This window comes from Pistacia vera, unplaced genomic scaffold (genome assembly GCF_008641045.1).
Source record: "Pistacia vera cultivar Batoury unplaced genomic scaffold, PisVer_v2 Contig52, whole genome shotgun sequence".
In the NCBI taxonomy this organism is placed as follows: domain Eukaryota; kingdom Viridiplantae; phylum Streptophyta; class Magnoliopsida; order Sapindales; family Anacardiaceae; genus Pistacia; species Pistacia vera.
In genome coordinates, this window is record NW_022196357.1 from 1,625,966 (window position 1) to 1,645,921 (window position 19,956).

The 19,956-nt window shown below is 33.3% G+C and overlaps 2 protein-coding genes and 1 pseudogene across 2 annotated transcripts; all 3 read left to right on the forward strand.

Annotated features, from left to right (window-relative positions):
- LOC116106644 (receptor-like protein 53) lies at positions 1–9,050 on the forward strand. Its single transcript, XM_031392999.1, has 6 exons — positions 1–78; positions 975–1,079; positions 1,213–1,278; positions 5,764–5,794; positions 7,692–7,952; positions 8,116–9,050. Exons 1-6 carry the CDS (start codon positions 1–3, stop codon positions 9,048–9,050), a joined length of 1,476 nt encoding a protein of 491 aa, XP_031248859.1.
- A 53-nt stretch (positions 9,051–9,103) lies between these two features.
- On the forward strand, positions 9,104–10,358 carry LOC116106645 (receptor-like protein 33). The gene is made up of 2 exons (XM_031393000.1): positions 9,104–9,497; positions 9,622–10,358. Exons 1-2 carry the CDS (start codon positions 9,104–9,106, stop codon positions 10,356–10,358), a joined length of 1,131 nt encoding a protein of 376 aa, XP_031248860.1.
- A 4,236-nt stretch (positions 10,359–14,594) lies between these two features.
- LOC116106646 lies at positions 14,595–18,211 on the forward strand (annotated as a pseudogene).
- Positions 18,212–19,956: the final 1,745 nt, after the last annotated feature.

The window sequence follows — 19,956 nt, forward strand, 5'->3', positions numbered from 1 at the left end:
ATGTCGACAGAATGTAGCAGTGATAAGCCAATTGAACCACCATCAGCAATATTTCCTGAAATGACAATGTCCAAGCTGGTTTGATTGGAAAATCGCCATAATAGGTTATGGAAGTGGGTTGGTGATCGGTTTGTCATTGGATATATTGTATTCACAACGAGGAAACCAAATAGCTTATAAGGATGGTGGAAAGGAGGGACCGCCAATGTGAGAAGCTTGAACAGAAGACACCGAGGAAGAAGAAATCCATAAGTGCAAGAAGCCAAGAAGTGTTTGCGCCCATTATAAGGTAACTTTTTATATTCAAATATTAACTAACAAATTAACAAATGTAAAACCATAAGAATTTTAATTGACTTTGTTCTGGGCTTCTTGAATCACCATTCACTTTGGTGTCATTCATAAGGATATTTTTTCTCATACTTATAAATTACTTTCAGTTATTTTAGAAATTTAGACTGCCAATTAAGTTATCTAAATTTTAACCACAAGTATAAATTGTTCTTTTCATCTTCTGAACTATAATCATTTATTCTGAAACTATAATCATTTTATTTTTCAGACTTGAAGAGTTGTAACATATGGAATTGAAGTCTTTGGTGGAAGAGTGCAAGAAAAGTTAATCTACAAGTCTTTTGCATAAATAGGGAATCTTTTGTATCATCTTTATTAAGTTTGTGTGTTAGAAAGCAAGTATATATGTTTGAATATTCTATTTTGAATTCATGTCCTTTAAACTAAGACTTACAGATTTTCTTAAAAAATTTATTGTGTTCAGAGAGTAACAGCAAAACAATGTAAGCTAGAAGTAGTTTGCTTGACAACCAGGAATTAGATAGGGGGGGGGGGGTGGGGGGGGATTATAGGATACTGGGGGAAGGTTAGCATGATGCCACCTAAAAAATGTTTACATATTTTTGAATTGTATGAGGAATTTATTACTTGTGACTGAGTCACCTGGTTTTGCGGTACAGGCTGGAATTGCTCTTGGAGAGTTGCAGTCTCTTGGGGATCTTTATGATTTCAAATCCATGGCAACGCTTTTCTTTATCGGTGTTGTCTCCATTACCCCAACACTAGTAAGCAAGAGCCAATCATAGTATTCTGCTAGCTGGGGATTCTTGGTGTACATGGATGGGCCTTTCTTTCCACAGCAAATTGTGTTTCACTTTGTTTCTGTACAGATTTAGCTTCAAATAAATCAAGATGCAGCCATCTCTTCCGCTTGTAAAATTCATCGCTAGTGCTGCAGACACTGAAGATGATGACCTGGAGACGGTATTAGGCCTTACATGAAATCGATGCGACGATTAGTGTTTGCTTTTGTTAGTGTTGTTTGGTTAAGGTGACTAAAGGGTGTAGGAGGGAGGTTTGAGTATTTGTATAATTTCAGTTGAAATGGTTGGAAACAGGCTTCAACCTCTAAGCAGTTGTATATCAGTGTTACTAAATTTATTTTAGAAGACATTCTCTGTTACAGTGTTGTGTTTTCTGCACTTTGCTATGGTTGTAATTTCAAATTAGAAGTCATGGTGAAAACATGACTCCGTCCTCGGCGTTTACGAAGACACTCTCCACACCACTCTCACCCGCCAAAGACAACGCTCCAAGCTCACCAAAACCAACACTTGTTTTGATGTTCTCGCCGAGTCGAAGAGTGGCATTGCTAGTGCTTTGTACGAACGGCACTCGAATGTTGCTGGGTTATACAGGGTCCCGCTCGGTCTGGTGACTCATGCGTTGGACCGGAAGTTGAAGCAGAACAAGCGAAGTAAATGGTCAAAAAACCGGTTTTTGAAGAACCCAAACCCGATGACCCACAGATTGTTGTTTTGTCCTTTCTGAAGAAGGACCGCCAACCCGTCGGGTTGGCCCAAAAACAAATAAAAAAATTTTGCAAAATTTATTTCTTTTGTCAAATTACCCTTTTACCCTTAACATATAGTCATTTTATAGCTGTTAGAGGAGTCTTTTTCATCATTTTTTTCCCTCTTTTTTCTATAAATTGGCCCTAAACTCTCATATTTTTCTCACAACTCAAATTCTCTCATTCTCTCATATTCTCTAATCTCTCAATCTCAATTATTCATTTACTATCTTAATCTCTTTGTTATCAATTTGCTCTTATTTTAATTTTTATTAGTTTTTGCAATTTTCAATTCATATTTCCAATTTTCCAAATTCCAATTCTCTTTCTTTAATTTTTATTTCTTTTACATCATTTTTTTTTTCAACTACAATGGATAGATATTTCTCTCCCATCAATTTCAATGATGAAGGAAACTACTATCCTAGTCCTAGTCCCGCTGATTTTACTAACATAAATGCAGGAAATTCAAATAGTCCCGCTTTTCCAGTCTCAGAATCGGATACACCTCAAAATATGCCCCCGATTCCAATAGCTGCCGGTGGTTCTAGAAGTCGTCCTCGTAATCGTCGTCCTCGTCTAACTTCATCTCAAGCTGAGGCGGGTTCATCAACTGCCGTCGAAACTGAAGACAGGCACACATCAGACGTTTTGGCGTATTTCGACAAGTTTTACGAGGTAGAAAATGACGTTCAAGTTAAGAAAGCAAGATGCAAATATTGTGAAAATGTTTATAAAGCTAATTCAGGTAATGGTACTAGTACTTTAAAAAGACGTGCTAATAAATATATTGTTCAACATGGAAATAAAGAAAGCAATCAAACTCAAATAACTAATATGGATACTACTTGGCGTTATAATTCTGATGTATATAGGGAATAGTTAGCTTTATATATTGCTGCAACTGATCAACCTATTAATATGGCTGAAGATAAATATTTTGAAAGATTTATTAAAAACTCATTTTTTCCAGGATTTAAAAGTTATTCTAAAATTGCAACTGGAAATGATTTAATAAAATTGTTTAGAAAAATGAAATTAGAATTAAAAAAATAAAATACATAGTTGTCATGTTAGTGTGACTCTAACTGTCGATATTTGGAGTGGTAGAGCTAAAAAAGATTATATTTGTGTGACTAGTCATTATTTTGATAATGAATTTAAATTAAATAAATCCTTATTAGAATTTAGATTAATGGATGTAGATCATAGTGGTCAACAAATTTATAATAAAATTGTTGAAGTTTTAGAAGATTATGATGATAAGTTTAACTTTAGATAATGCAAGTGCTAATACTACAGCTATAGATTTTTTTAAAATTAATTATCCTTTTTATAATAATTTGAAGTTTTTTCACCAACGTTGTGTATGTCATATTATTAATTTAATTGTGAAAACTGGTATGAAAACAATTAAACAAAATATTGATAGAATTAGGGAATCTTTAGCTTGGATTACTAGTAGTAATAAAAGAAATGCTGAATTTTAAGACGCTTATATAAAATCAAATATATCTCCTAGAACTTTTGCATAAGACATGCCTGTTAGATGGAATAGTACTTATTTAATGCTTGATTCATGTTTACCTTATACTAATATAATTAGTTATTTTGTAGCAAATAATAGAGGTCCTCATTATTTGGTAGAAAATGATTAGCATATAGCTAAAGTATTTCATTCTTTTCTAAAAAAATTTTACCAATCCACTTTACAACTTTCTGGTGTGTATTATCTTACCAGTCCATTGGTAATACATACAATTATAAAAATTTCCGAGTTATTTACAAAAAACAAAGACAATGAAATTTTAAATGCACCAATAAAGGTAATGGAAATTTTTTTTTTTTTAAATATTGGGAACCCATTCCTTTTCTTTATTGTTTAGGTGCTATATTTGATCCTAGAATTAAATTAGCACGTTTAGAAAATGGTTTTGACAGTTTAAGTGAAAATTTACAAACCGAAGCATATGCCAATCAAATAAGAGAGGTAAAAAATAGTCTTTTCGAAGTATATTTCCAATATGAAAACAGGTATGGGAACCCGCAAAGAGGCGAAATATCTAGGGAAACTGCATCAGAAGAAACATTCTACTCTTGGAGTGCACTGAATAGGCTGAAGAGGACCTGAATCCGAAGCGTAGCCTCCTCTTCAGAAGCATCACCACCACCACCAACAACAACTAATATACTATCCTCCATGGAGTCGCAGAGTAATGAACTTCAACAATATTTGGCAACCCCTGAAATGTTACCAGCAGATCACTTTGATCTCTTAAAGTATTGGAGAGCCAGAAAATGTATTTTTCCGGTATTATCAAGACTTGCCTTGGATGTTTTCGCTGTTCCTGTCTCAACCGTCTCATCCGAACAAACATTTAGTGCAAGTGGAAGAATTTTAAATGAAAGGAGGACTAAACTTTCTCAGAAAATGATTGAAGTCCTCACATGTCTTCGAGATTGGGAACGATCGCGCCATCAAGATCAATACGAAGTTGTCGACAATACTTTAATAGAATCATTTCAATTTTGTAATATAGATAATACAGATGAGGGAGGTCCTAATGAACCACCCCCAAATTAGTTGTTTTGTAAAATGTAATTTGTAAATTAATTGTCAATTATTGCACTCTTTTTTCTTTACCAAGTTTTTCTCCCATTGGGTTTTTCTTGGTAAGGTTTTTAATGAGGCAATAATTGTTGTAATTTCTTATTTTATTTTTGGTAAATGAATAAGTCTAATTTTTCTTATATTACAATTTTATTGTATTAAAATTGAATTAATATTTGAAATGTTAATAAAAAAAAAATTAATTTAATTGAATTATTGATATTTGAAAAGTTAACTAAAAACAATTACATTTATAATTTATTCATTTATAAATTATTAATTATTTATTTGAAAAGTTAAATAAATAAATAAAATAGGGCTAACCCGGCCCGGCCCGCCGCCTAACCCCCGGGTTAGGGTTGGCAGGCCAGACTGGGCCCGCCATTTTCCCAAAAATGGCGGGCCTAACCCAGCCTGCCTATGTTGGCAGGCGGGTTAGGACCGACCCGCCTAATTGCGTAACCCGCCATGGGCCGGGTCGGGTCGGGCTGGGTGGGTTACTTTTCTAGCTTTAGCTACCAGCCCTCACTACAGTACATATCATCTTTTGTTTTCTTCAGTTTCCTGTAAATAGAACTCTTAAAATTCAGCCATTACATGAGCCCTGCCCTGTTTCTTGCTTCTAGCATTTTGCATAACATTAAGCATATTTAATCAACTTTCTTCTATTAAGTTAAATGGGTTCTCATTTCATTCTGTCTATGAAATTATGTTCTTAAACATATGCAATTTCAGGGAAAAGGCATGCATAAAGCATATTAATCAGTTTTTGGGGTGCAACTCTCTTTGAATTAATAATTATGGAGTTTACAATCAACACACTGACTTCAAAGGAATAAAAGATAAAAGATTTTCTATTTTCTTTTGTAATAATTAATTCACAAAATTAACAGCCAAGAAGATGTGTTAAATAAGTGAAGTATGTGACATCGTTTAGGCCAGAGAAAAAACATTGTCGTTTTGCCTATTAGTCCAAATCAATCACAGCCATCAAAGTTAAAGAGAATCTGACGGCTCCAATTCAATCACAAGTCAACAGTATAAAAGGGGAACCTTTTCACACATTTTATGAAAGATTTGTCAAATTAAAATTAATATAACAATAAAAAATAAAAAATAAAAAATCTGGTTAAGTTGTTATGAACATTAGAAATGGGAATAAAACAATAAGCAAAGAATTTTATGATAATAAATTTTTTTTAAAACAATAGTTGGATTGTGAAATTTATTTTGGATAAATTACAGTGAAATTATTCTATTTTTATAAAAGTTTAATCAAGAACAGGTCTCTTCTACTTATAGGCTGGAGAATCTTAGTTGTAATTGCTTTGATTCACAGTCTAAAACGATATGTTGCTAAAGGTTGTTGAAAAAATTTGTGTTGATTTAATGTTGGTGGTCAATGTATTTTTATACTGTTTTCATTTTTCTTCCTACTCATAATCACCTATGTTAACACTATTCCCAAGACTATATAGATAAAAATTAGGAGTTAACAGCTTAATGACACTTCTTATCCACAGGATTTTAAAACATCATTTTATCATCCAAATTTATATTTCGACGACAAACAAAGAGCAAACTTGATCCAAGATGTTAGGATTTTTAAAGAGGGGAAGCCGATGCGTCTTTTGGTGGTAGAATGTTGCATTTTGGGGATTGGGAGGGACGGTTCTGCAAACACTAATTTTGCTCAATTGCCTGCAATTGGCAAGGTTGACGAGAGTAGGGTTTGAGGGATTTTGATAAGGGATGATCAAGGAAGAGAATGGTGGTGGTGTGAGATCACAACGATACTGAAATCGGAAATGAAATATAAATTTGAGTATTAAAGTGACATTTTAAAAGTTTTTGGGTGAGAAAGTGTAACTAAACCATTATTTGGTGGGAAAAAGTCCTTTTTTTTTTTTTTTTTTTTTAATAATCGAGGATATCCTGACCAGCTTGCATACACCTCAACTAATTCATTGGGACCTTGAAATGACTGACTGGGTAAATTCCTTTAGTGGTTACCCCTATGTTTGGATCTCATTTGTGTTTTTATCATTGGGGCACATAGCGATGGTTGGTGGGAAAAAGTTGTTAACTCTGAAAATTGGTGCTTAGTATTTTGGTCTTGTGAAGAAGGTGGATAGTGTGCAACACACTGGGGAGACAACACTGGCGACATGTGTCTCCATCCGTCAGCTCCAGGTTTCTAACATGGGAAAAAGTAGTTAACACTGGCGACATGTGTCTCCAAATAATGGTTTAATGACACTCACTTACTCATGGACTTTTAAAACACCATTTTACAATATAAATTTATATTTCGGTGACAGATAAAGAGTAAACTTGGTCTAGGATATTGGGGCTTTTAAAGAGGGGAGGTCTATGAGTCTTTTGGTGGTAGAAGGTTGAATCTTGGTGGCTGGAATTGATTGAAATTTGACTTGGCAGGGGCAATTGCGTAAACCCTAATTGCTCGATTGTCTGCGATTTGCGAGGTCAGCGAGAGTAGGGTTTTAGGGGTTTTGATGAGTGATGATCAAGGAAGAATGATGGTTGTGTGGGGTCACAACGATGTTGAAATCGAAAATAGAATATAAATTTGGATAATAAAGTGATATTTTAAAAGTTTGTAGTGAGAAAATGTAATTAAATCATTATTTGGGTGAGAAAAAATCTTTTTTTTTTTTTTTTTTTTTGGTGAACCAGGGCATTTGGGCCAGCTTACAATTTTTTATTATTCTTGGACTTTGTGTTCATCTAATCAAATTAATTGCTTTTACATGATGTTTGGAATTGGTGACCAAGTCTTGCAACTAGCCGTGCTCACTGCTCTACAAGACCAAGACTTACGACTAGCCGCGTTCACTGCTCTTCAAGGCCAAGACTTGATGGACTAAATTTTTTAATATATAAAAATAGACTTATGGGCAAAGATATCATCTCTAATTTTCATTTCTCTCAACAGTCATATGCATCTTTCATTTTCTTCGGTTTTCTGTAAAGAGAAAAGGATGTGGGGGTCATTATGGCACTGTCTAATTCCCTGCCTCTTCTTATTGTTCTCACATTTTCAAGCTATCAGCTCTTTTACTCCATCGGCAAAACTTTGCCCTCCTAAAGAAAGCTCTGCGTTACTCCATTTCAAGAACTCAATTTCAGTTGATATCTCTGCTTCTACATTTTGTGGAGGATATGCCTCTTCTAGTTCTTATCCTAGGACAGAATCCTGGAATAAGAGCAGTGATTGCTGCTCATGGGATGGAATCACTTGTGATAGGTTCACAGGTCATGTGATTGGCCTCAATCTTGGCTCTAGTGGGCTTGTTGGTTCTATTCACTCTAACAGCAGTCTCTTCTTGCTTCACCATCTCCAAAAGCTTAATTTAGCTTGTAATGATTTCAGTGGATCCAAAATCTCTTCCAATTTTGGTGAGTTCATGAAATTGACACATCTCAATCTTTTCATCCAATTTCGATGGCCTAGTTCCCACTCAAATCTTTCACTTGTCTAAACTGACTTTACTTGATCTGTCTTATAATAATGACTTCGGAGAACTAAAATTGAGCGAACATGGATTTCGTAAACTGTTGCAAAACCTAACAGAGTTAAGATATCTTCATCTGAAATATGTGAATCTGTTTTCAGCTGAAGCTAATTCTTTGGTAAACCTATCTTCTTCATTGATATCGCTCAGGCTTGATCGTTGTTCGCTACAGGGCGAGTTCCCAAATTATATTTTCCAACTTCCTTTACTCCAGAAGCTATGGTTATCAGGAAATGAGGATCTCTTTGGTCGTTTACCAAAATCAAACTGGAGTAGTCCCCTCAGGTCTTTGGATCTCTCTTCAACACTTTTTTCAGGAATGTTGTACTACACAATTGGTAATCTAATATCCTTGAATGAGCTGGACCTTTCTGACTGCCAGTTCATAGGATCACTTCCAACATCACTTTGGAACCTTACGGGAATCACTTTTTTGAATTTGGGTTCCAATAATTTTTCTGGTCAAGTCTCGGGATTGTTATCAAACCTTGGCCAACTCAATCATTTAGATCTTTCTGCAAACAATTTTTCACGCGAGTTTCCTGATGTTTTTGGTAACCTGAGCAAGTTAATTGTTGGACATGCTGGTGCAAATAATTTCACTGGTTATTTGCCTCCATCAGCATTCAATCACATTCAACTTTCAGAATTAGATTTATCTGATAGTCAATTCGAGGGCCACATTCCACAGGTTAGTCATCTTTTATATTTGACTGACAGAATACCATCTTTGGGTTCCTTAAATCTTAGCAACAACAAACTCTCAGGTCCAGTTTCAAATTCCATCTTTGAACATGCAAACCTTACTAATCTCGACCTTTCATCGAATAATTTGAGCGGCATTGTGAAGTCGGAGAAGTTTTCAAAGCTCAAAAATCTCATAGTTGTAGACCTTTCGCATAATGACCTTCTGACGTTAAAAAGTGATATGGTTGACTTCAGCTTGCCCAAGCTAAGGGGATTTATGTTTTCTTCTTGCAACCTAACTGAATTCCCTATTTTCTTAAGAAACTCGAAAAGTTTGATATTTCATTGATGACAAACCTGCGATTTCTGAACCTTCAATCCAACTTGCTCAAAGGATCACTTATGGTTCCACCAACCTCTGTGATGTACTTTTCAGTTTCAAAGAACAAATTGACCGGACGAATCCCTGAATCCTTTTGCAATTTGAGCTTTATTCAACATCTTGACTTGTCTAATAACAGCTTCACTGGAACAATTCCACAATATCTAGAAAACTATAATATGCTCTTGTTCTTGAACCTGCGAACAAATAACTTCCATGGTCACATCCCTTCATTCCTAGATTGTCCTTTTGATTATCTTAATCTTAATGGCAATCGATTGAATGGATCGTTACCACCCTCTTTGGTTAATTGTAATGACTTACAAGTTTTAGATGTTGGGAATAACAGGATTAATGATACATTTCCTCATTGGTTAGGAAGTCTTCCAAAATTGCAAGTTGTTGTCTTGAAAAGTAATAAATTTCATGGTCCTATTGAATAGTCAACAACAAGATTTCCCTTCACTAAGTTACAAATACTTGATCTCTCTCACAATCAATTTACTTTTGCCAATAAGATATTTTGAAAAATCTGAAGCTATCATGCGTGGAGATAAAGGTAGTCTTGAAGTTGAATACATGAGTGGACATCACGGGGTCTATTCGGGGCCAGGTTTTGAGTATTATTCAATGGTTTTGGTGGTTAAAGGAGTTACTATGGAAATTGAGAGAATTCTATCCATTTTAGCAGCCATGGATTTGTCAAACAACCAATTCCGAGGATCAATTCCAGAAATAGTTGGAAAGTTCAACTCACTCAAACTTCTTAACTTTTCTAACAACATCCTTAGTGGTCATATTCCATCATCATTGGGAAATTTGACAAAACTTGAATCATTGGATTTGTCTTCAAATAGGCTTGTTGGAGAGATTCCCAAACAGTTGGCAAGTTTGACATCTCTTGCAGTGTTAAATCTTTCATACAATCAACTTGTGGGACCTATACCTGAAGGATCTCAATTTAATACATTTTCAAATGATTCATACATTGGAAACTTGGGATTGTGTGGATTTCCAATGTCGACAGAATGTAGCAGTGATAAGCCAATTGAACCACCATCAGCAATATTTCCTGAAGATGACAATGATCCAGGCTGGTTTGATTGGAAAATCGCCATAATAGGTTATGGAAGTGGGTTGGTGATCGGTTTGTCTATTGGATATATTGTATTTACAACGAGGAAACCAGAATGGCTTATAAGGATGGTGGAAAGAGAGGGACCAGCCAATGTGAGAAGCTTGAACAGAAGACACCGAGGAAGAAGAAATCCATAAGTGCAAGAAGCCAAGAAGTGTTTGCGCCTCATTATAAGGTAACTTGTTATATTCAAATATTAACTAACAAATTAAACAAATGTAAAACCATAAGAATTTTAATTGACTTTGTTCTGGGCTTCTTGGAATCACCATTCACTTTGGTGATCATTCATAAGGATATTTTTCTCATACTTATAAATTACTTTCAGTTATTTTAGAAATTTAGACGTGCCAATTAAGTTATCTAAATTTTAACCACAAGTATTAAATTGTTCTTTTTCCATCTTTCTGAAACTATAATCATTTTATTCTGAAACTATAATCATTTTATTTTTCAGACTTGAAGAGTTGATAACATATGGAATTGAAGTCTTTGGTGGAAGAGTGCAAGAAAAGTTAATCTACAAGTCTTTTGCATAAATAGGGAATCTTTATGTATCATCTTTATTAAGTTTGTGTGTTAGAACAGCAAGCAATTATATATGTTTGAATATTCTATTTTGAATTCATGTCCTTTAAACTAAGACTTACAGATTTTCTTGAAAAAAATTTATTGTGTTCAGAGAGTAACAGCAAAACAATGTAAGCTAGAAGTAGTTGTCTTGACACCAAGGAATTAGATGATGATATAACTGAAAAGACAACATAATTGTCATTACACTTGCATACGATTGATAAATATCTTAACATACTGATACAGGTTTTCATATCCATGATACAAATAATTGGGTACATTATAAAATCCTCAGCATAGAGCTAATGCCTGTATCTTACTCATGTCCACTTTAACATCTTTCATCTGCCCCTACCCTACCTAAATCTCTTGGCTTTGTTATCATTTAGATGATTAAATAAAATATTAATATCTATTTTATTAGTGTTGTGAAGTTGTTGAATCTATCACTCAATTTTGTAACGATTCTTTGATATTATTTCCATACTATCCTAATGCTACTAAAATAATGAATTGAAATCCAATACTAAAACATTAATTATAAAATAAGAAATCAAAACAGTAATTCTTGAAATAATAAATTTAGTTAGTTTCAACATTATGACTATAGTTGCTTCTCAAATAGCCGATCAAAGGGTGAAATCTTCGGTATAGAATATTTAGATACGGCAAAAGTCTATTTGAAAATACCTTTCCATAAACTAAGATACAATTTAAGAATCTAAGTTGGGCTAAATTAGTATCCAAAAGATGCTTTTTGATACTAATGATAATGGTCTTGGCATTTACATTGAATCAATTTAAATAACTTGACCTTGGTTAATAAACTCCAAAAGTAGCTACTTATAATAATATAAAATTGCAAAGAAATCCTCTAAGTGGAATAGATTTCCAATGATCAAATCATATTCATGGGGCAGAGGCAGAGCCCACCAAATACTACTAAATTTGTTTTCTTGAAGAGTAATGTTACGTCATAATCTTTTGCAAACTTCTCTTATAAATTCTATGTGGCAGTTGAATTGGGTTGTCACGTCAAATGATTTGAAGAAAAGACCGTTCTTTATGAAAGAATGATTATTTTTATGAAGGAATTGTTATCCTCACAAAGAAATGACCGTTCCTTATAAAGGAACAATCAAAGGAATGACTTACCTTGAGAAACAACCAAAGAAAGGTTGTTCTTAACAATCGTTCCTTCTAAAAGAACGACCGTTTGTTTCTAGTAAGTTTTGGTGCCTAAGTGTAGTGGGACTAGGAGTGACGTGATACGGTGATAGTGCCATCTGCTATCATGTTAGGGATGTAAGAAAATGCTATGAGATTGGGATATAAATGTAACATTTTCTTTATTGAATATGACATTCCCTTTTCTCTTCCACATTATAAATTTGTTTAAAGGGCCACAATAAAGTATTGGGCCGATACCGGCCCAATATGGTCACTAATGTGGCTCATAGATATTGGGCTTAAAATCCGTTTTTTTGGGTTGTTTGTTCTTTTTAATTTCAAAGAAAAATACAAAATGATATTTCGTAATCATGTCCTTCAAATTGTCGACATGTCTCTATCAACAATTGAAAGCAAATCTTAACAAATATCAAACACTTCAATAATGTCGGCTAATGTTAACAGAGGGACCATTATGTGAGAAGAAAAAAAGCAGAAACAATTACGCTTAAATTTTATTTATTTAATTAAAAAAGAAAAATAGAAGAATAGACCAACTTATAAGTATTTTAGTCATGTATGTCAGTAATATAGCTAATTGATTATTAATTACGTATTAGCATAACAAAGGGAAATTGCGATGTATTATTACATTAAATATATTATTACAATAAATTTGAAATAATAATACTAATAAAATTATAAAAAAAATGACTCCATTAAATAGCACGTTTATAATATTTAGAGATCTCCAAATGACTCTTTATATAAAGACTCTATTCATAGATACAAGAGTCAACAAGCTTTTTATCTTAAAATATATTATAGGGTGAGTTTGACTCTCACCTTAGAGAGTCAAATTATATTATTCTAATTTAATTAATAAACTACAAGTTCCTATAATTTTATTTATTAATTTTATCTTTTATTAAGTCATTTTTCTAAAAATAAAGAACATCTTTATTAAAATCAAAGAGTCTATTGGATTTGAATAAAAATTATATCCTTTATATTTAAAAATTATGAAAATATTTTTTTTATTAAATTCAAAAAATCTATTAAATTGAATAAAAAAATATATTTTTATATTTAAAAATATATAAAAAATTTTTTATTTATATAAAAATACTATTTAAAATATAGAGTATTATTAGAGATTCTTTTGCACGTAAAGTCAAGGTATACCACGCGGCCGTTTGGAAATCTGTACAGATTTTAAATAGCTTTCGTTATGACAATTGAGCATGACAACTTAATAGTTTTTTATATCATATGATTTTGATTAAATAAATGAAGAGGGGTCAGGTCAATTAGATCATATGTTAAAAATCAAATCAACATGTTTGACAGGCCCCTACAACATGTGTCTAACCAATCATAATCCTGTGCATGTGGCACATATCATTACAGCTATGATCTTAATCAACGTAATTCAATAATTATAATAATATGACACTGTTAGATGATGGTATTGGTAGCGAAGCAAAAGTTGTGTGGGTCATAATTATATTAATTATAGCATAATCAGATTGACATTTAAATTGTAATGCTTTAAAGATTAGGCAAGCAATCGTTTGCTTTTATGTCTTAACTCGCTTAGATTGATTGGTTCAAACTTTAATTAGAAGAAATATTTCTTTCCAATATTCGTATTATATAGTACTCCTCTAATAGGATGTTAAGATTCCTAAAAAGTCCATTTAGGAGTTTCATGTTAGCAATTTGAGAGTAAATCACTAAAACAGTTTTAAACAAAATCATCGTAGCGGTTTGAGAGGTCTTTAGTCAGAGTTTTTAAAACACTTAACTTGTGATTGGGAGTTCATTTTCAACGGTTTTGACAGTTTTTAAAATGAAAATTATATATATGCCCATAAAAATACGTTAACTACAACCAGTATTTGAGAGTTTTGTTTTTTCAATTATAAGGTAAAAGTTCTTCATTTGTTTTCTATTTTGTTAGTATTTTTAACTAAATGTGATAAAGTCCTATCCCTTCTCGTTATTTAGTATCCGGAATGATTGAAAAAAAGTAACTCCACTTCTTCAAGAAACTATATAGAAATATGATTTTATAATTTTTTTATGACTGCTAAAATGATTTTATATTTAATATGGTTAAAGACGTACATAATATAGTTAAATTCTTTTTGAATATAATTGGAATAGTTTGTAGTGGATACGGTATTTGTGAAATAAAAATTTTAAAACGAATCAAAATACTCTGAATTGAAATATTTTATAAACTCCTAAAAATATACTATACTAATTCAGAGGGATTTTAAACTAGTTAAAATTAGTACATAAAATTTCTAACAAATAATAATTTTGAAACAATTCAGACCAACCTAACTAAAAACCTTCCAAAACTAGCAAACAAAAAACTTCAGCAGATCCTAAAAAATCTTTTTATCAAATTAAAAGATTCGTAATATTATTTGCTTTCGGAATTCGGACACGACTAAAAAATATTACTTTCTCGCGGCGGCCTGGCTGTGTCAATATCTCGTGATTGATGTATAGAGGTAAGCATGAGAAGGAATATAAATTTAAGGTGAAAAAGTAAAATATCACAATCCCCAAGCGAGAAGAAAGACAAACAAAAGGGTATTTTGGTGATTCGTGTAAAAATGTGGAGTGTCGAGCGATACGAGGGTAAGCACATGCCTCGCTTACCGTGCTGCAATTATAGCCTCTTGTTTTTGTGCTCTTCCACTACGTGTCATTCTTTTTCTTTATATTTATGTAAATTAGTTTTTTATTTTATTAGTATTTAAATACAAATGCTTTTCATAAATGGTTTATTTTTTTAAATGTAAAAATTAAAAGGTTTTTAATGGGTTATTAAGTTTAATAAAGTTGAAATTATATTTGCAAAATCGTATAAATCTAACGTCAACACAAAATCATTTCTAACATAAAATGGTTATTAACATATTATTAACCATAAAATGAAAACATAAAATAAATTCAAAATATAACAATAATTTAACCGTAGTAATAATAATAATATAATAAATGGTTATCATGCACCTAGACACAATTTATTTAACTATGCTTGAATATATATACTGTATTTATAAGATTAAATATGATTTATATTGTAAATTAAAGAAGAAAAAAGGGAAAAAACAAAAGTGAAAAGAAGAAGAAGAAGACGCCACACCAATCAATGTCTTGTTGGGTTGGAGCAAAGAGTGTGTACCGTAGACGCAGAGGCTGAGTGCCCATAAATAAACCCTGAATCTTGTAGAGTAGCTTTGCGAATTGAATTTTATATACTTTCCGAATATCCTTTGTTCTCTTTCTTTCTCTTTTCTTTTCTCTTCTTCATAGGATAAGAGGAAGGGAAGAAGGGAAGAGAAATAGGGAAAAACCCAACAATATACAGCTATTAGAATAAGGGAAGTGACCCACAAGGAAAGTATAAGGAGAGGATAAAAAATCAAGCTCTTTTTAGGTTGCTTTCCTTTTTTTTTTTTTTTCTTTTTTCTTTTACATTATATATATTGTGAAAACAAGGTTAAGGGAAGAAGAAAGAGAGAGAAGAGATGGGGAAGATTGAAGAGAGTAATGGGGATGTGAAATCGATTAACAAGTTTCCTTAAGCATTTGGGACGTGGCGTTGGCTTCAATGGTAGTGATGGGTTTCGTGGGGGCGGTTGCTGGTTATCTGACTATGCCCGCATCTGATTACAGCTTCCTCAAGCTCCCAGAAGCCTGAGGACCTTCAAATCCTCAGGTATCGTACATCTTTTCTGGGTTTTAATGAGGGTCTGGTCTGCTTGTTTCTGACAATTAAAAGGTGAATTTTTTGATGGTTAAGTTTTGTTTTTGTTGGGTTTTTCTAGGAAATGTAATTTTTTTTTGGGAATAAGTTCATTTTAGGCAAATGGGTGTTTGGGTATTTTGTTTTGTGTGCGATTGTTTATCCATTGTCAGTACATTCTCTTTTGGGGTATAAAGCAAAAGCAGAGTTGTGTTTGATTTGGCTATTGTATTTTTCCGACAAAGGGTTAATTTCAGGTGTAATTAAAAGAAATTGCCTTGTGAGATCTTCATTTTGAAAGCCAATGAAGCTTTTAATTGTAGAGTGTAGGATTACTGGTTCAGGAAATTGTGTATTTGAAGTAAATAATTAATGGACATGGTTTTCCATATTGATCTGTGCTAGGAAATAAGGATCTTATTTTTAGAATGATTTCCCGCTTGCATGTGTTCTTAGAAAGAATTTAGTGATAGACTTACCGGAAACGTTAAATGCTTGTTGGAAACCAATCTGGAGGGGTGGAGAAAAAATAATTACAGATGCTTTGCTAAGGGAAATTAAGTTTTGTTCAGGTATTCCAAAGCTCGTTTTCTTCTGTGAAGTAACTAAGGGAGACCTGAAAATGGTCCAAGAATTACCAGGAGAGAAATAGTGGGATAAAAAAACTAACAGGCATTGGGCCGATTGAAGAATGCTGATGATTTGCTATTTCTTTGGAAGTGTGATTAGTGACTGTGGAAATTTGACTGAGTTTAATTGGACATTATATTATTTTATGTACCATTAACGGGAGGGGCAGAGGTGCTGATCTAACGAAACTGGCTTTTTGAATTGTTGGGCTTCAAATCCTTATTATTCTCAGAAGTCTTATTGTCAGCTGATACTATACATTGGTGTATTTTGGAATTTGCATATGCAGCTTCTCATTCATTTTTAATCGTACTGGAGAGAGGGGAACTATTGTAGATACTCTGTAGTTTTGTGGTAAAGCTTTCTAGTCATACAAGGAGTCTTCATTCTAGCCTGTTAACATGGGTTGGGGAGTGTTTGGTTGAGGCTAAATTTCTTATCTGTGCAAAAAGTATTGTTGTTTCCTTTTGGGTCTTGGTTTTGGAATGAACAGTATGGCTAATTTCTTTCAACCTGGTGGTCTTTGCTGTGTTTTACATTGTAATAGTTTTTGTTTCGATTATATGATGTACTTATTTCCTGCTATATACTGACCGTATTTCGTGATGTTTATTTGCAGAGATCACCTGAGAACTACAAAGTGACTATACTGTACAGGTCCTGGGGGCTACTGTGTGGTCTACATTTTCATGCAAACTTTCATGATTCCGGGACTGTTTTTATGTCACTGCTCGCGGATCCCTTTTTGGTGTCATCAAGGGTGTAGCTGGTTGGGTTCACTGCTACTGCGGTGCTTCTTTTGCTATTTTTGTCAAAATTGATTGGGCGACCTCTTGTCTTTACATTATGGCCTGACAAGCTGGTTTTCTTCCAAGATCAGGTGAATCTCTACTCAAAGTGGGCTTTGTTTATATCAACCGAAAAGGTGGAATAAATTTTTTGTTTTTACTTCAGGTAGCTAGAAGAAGAGAGGTTGTTGAACTACATGCTTTCCTGAGACTGACCCCAACTTTGCCTAACACATTATTAATGTTGCTTCGCAATAATGTGATGTGCCATATCATATATTTTCCTGGCTACTGTTATTGGACTCATTCCCGCTGCTTATGTAACTGTCAAGGTACGTGAGTCAGGAAGTTATTGATTAATAGCTCTGAAGTCTGAACTTACGTGTTATCTATGAGTAACTTGCAAAAGCTTTCTGGTCTCTAAACCTAACTATCCAAATTTGACTGTTATAATTGTATATTGAACATAGGTGAGGAAAATATTATTACTTTATATAGAGAGAGACAAGACATTGTTATTAGAAAGTTGTCATAACATTCGCATGTCAAAGAACTTGCATAAAGTGGGAGAAGTAAGACTGTCTTGGATCCTCTTGAAGAGTGATTTCTTGCGAAGAAATTTGTGTTTTCATCTAAATCGTGTAGGAAGTTTATTCTCGTGGAGAGAAAGTAGATTGGAAAACGAGAATTAATTTGGTAATTGGTTCTTTTTCTTTCTCTCTTTGATTTCATGGATGTCAAAAGGTTTTTTGATCTGCCTTGTTTGGTTGGGTTGCTCTACAAATGTGCTCAATATATCAGAATTGTGATCCACTGTATGATATGTTGGGATACTGGGGAAGGTTAGCATGAAGCTACCTAAAATTTTTTTACATATTTTTGAATTATATTAAGATTTATCACTTGTGACTGAGTCACCTGGTTTTGCGGTACAGGCTGGAATTGCTCTTGGAGAGTTGCAGTCTCTGGGGGATCTTTATGATTTCAAATCCATGGCAACGCTTTTCTTATCGGCGTTGTCTCCATTACCCCAACAATAGTAAGCAAGAGCAAATCATAGTATTCTGCTAGGGGATGCTTGGTGTACATAGGATGGGCCTTCTCTCCACAGCAAATGTGTTTCACTTGTTTCTGTACAGATTTAGCTTCAAATAAATCAAGTTGCAGCCGCCGTCTTCCGCTTGTAGAATTCATCGCTAATGCTGCAGACACTGAAGATGATGACTGGAGAAGGTGTATTAGGCCTTACATGAAATCTATGCGACGATTAGTATTTGCTCTTGTTAGTGTGTTGGTTAAGGCGAGTAAAGGGTGTAGGAGGGAGGTTTGAGTATTGTATAATTTCAGTTGAAAGGTTGGAAACAGGCTTCAACCTCTAAGCAGTTGTATATCAGTGGTACAAAATTTATTTTAGAAGACATTATCTGTACAGTGTTGTGTTTTCTGCACTTGGCTATGGTTTAACTTCAAATTAGAAGCCATGGTGAAAAACATATTCTTCTGACAGAAGAGCTGAGTCAGAGTTAATTGGCTTGATTGATTGGTGGTAGAACAGTTAGACTAAACAAATTAATCTCCAATTAACAAAAAATCAGCCTTATTGAACACACTGTTACAGTCAATTTTATATTAGTCTAGTCAATTGTGGTGGGATATCCGCGGCTACTTTAAAATGGGGAATACCATTGACTCACTATGAAAAAGATATGAAAAGAGATGTTGCCAAAAGTAATGTATTGCTTTCCTTCCATTTTGAATGTTCCTGGAAGTTCTCACATATAAATGATGTTTGGAATCTACGTGTAGACTTCGGTGACCAAGACTTACAGCTACCAGCCCTCACTGCTGTACATATCATCTGTTGTTTTCTTCTGTTTCCTGTAAAGAGACTCTTAAAATTCAGCATTACATGAGCCTGGCTGTTTTCTTGCTTCTTGCATTTTGATAACATTAAGCATATTTAATCAACTTCTTATTAAGTTAAATGGATTCTCATTTCATTTGTCAATGAAATTATGTTCTTAAACATATGCAATTTAGGGAAACGGCATGCATAAAGCATATAATCAGTTTTGGGGGTGCAGCTCTATTTGAATTAATAATTATGGAGTTTACAACCAACAAAGTGACTTCAAAGGAATAAAAGATAAAAGATTTCCATTTTCTTTTGTAATAATTAATTCACAAAATTAACAGCTGAGAAGATGAAAGATTTGTCAAATTAAAATTAATAGAACAATAAAAAATAAAAAAATCTGATATGAACATTAGAAATGGGAATAAAACAATAAGCAAAAATTTATGATAATAAAATTTTCTAAAAAAATAGTTGGATTGTGAAATTTACTTTGGATAAATTACAGTGAAAATATTCAATTTTTATAAAAGTTTAATCAAGAGCAGACCTTTGCCCACTTTAGGCTGGAGAATCTTAGTTGTAATCGCTTTGATTCAGAATCTAAAACGATACGTACTAAAGGTTGTCGAAAAATTTGTGTTGATTTAAAGTTGGGGGTCAATGTATTTTTATACTGCTTCATTTCTCTTTCTATTCATAATCACCTTTGTTAAGACTATTCCCGAGACTATATATATAAATTAAGAGTTAACGACTTTTCTCACCAAATAGGTTTAATGACACTCTCTATACACGGACTTCTAAAACATCATTTATAATATAAATTATATTCGACAACAGATAAAGAGAAAACTGGTCAGGATGTGGGGCTTTGAAGAGGAGAGATCGATGAGTCTTTGGTGGTAGAAGGTTGAATTTGATGGTTGTGATTGATTGAAATTTGACTT

What these genes read in the sequence shown, in the direction of transcription:
- LOC116106645 (XM_031393000.1), top strand. Translation starts at nt 9,104, where the DNA reads ATGGTTCCACCAACCTCTGTGATGTACTTTTCAGTTTCAAAGAACAAA. An exon ending in GCAAGTTGTTGTCTTGAAAA is followed by an intron (nt 9,498 to 9,621) that starts GTAATAAATTTC and finishes AAAAATCTGAAG; the next exon opens with CTATCATGCGTGGAGATAAA.
- LOC116106644 (XM_031392999.1), top strand. Translation starts at nt 1, where the DNA reads ATGTCGACAGAATGTAGCAGTGATAAGCCAATTGAACCACCATCAGCA. An exon ending in AAGATGATGACCTGGAGACG is followed by an intron (nt 1,279 to 5,763) that starts GTATTAGGCCTT and finishes AATCAAGAACAG; the next exon opens with GTCTCTTCTACTTATAGGCT. An exon ending in TTATAGGCTGGAGAATCTTA is followed by an intron (nt 5,795 to 7,691) that starts GTTGTAATTGCT and finishes ATCCTAGGACAG; the next exon opens with AATCCTGGAATAAGAGCAGT.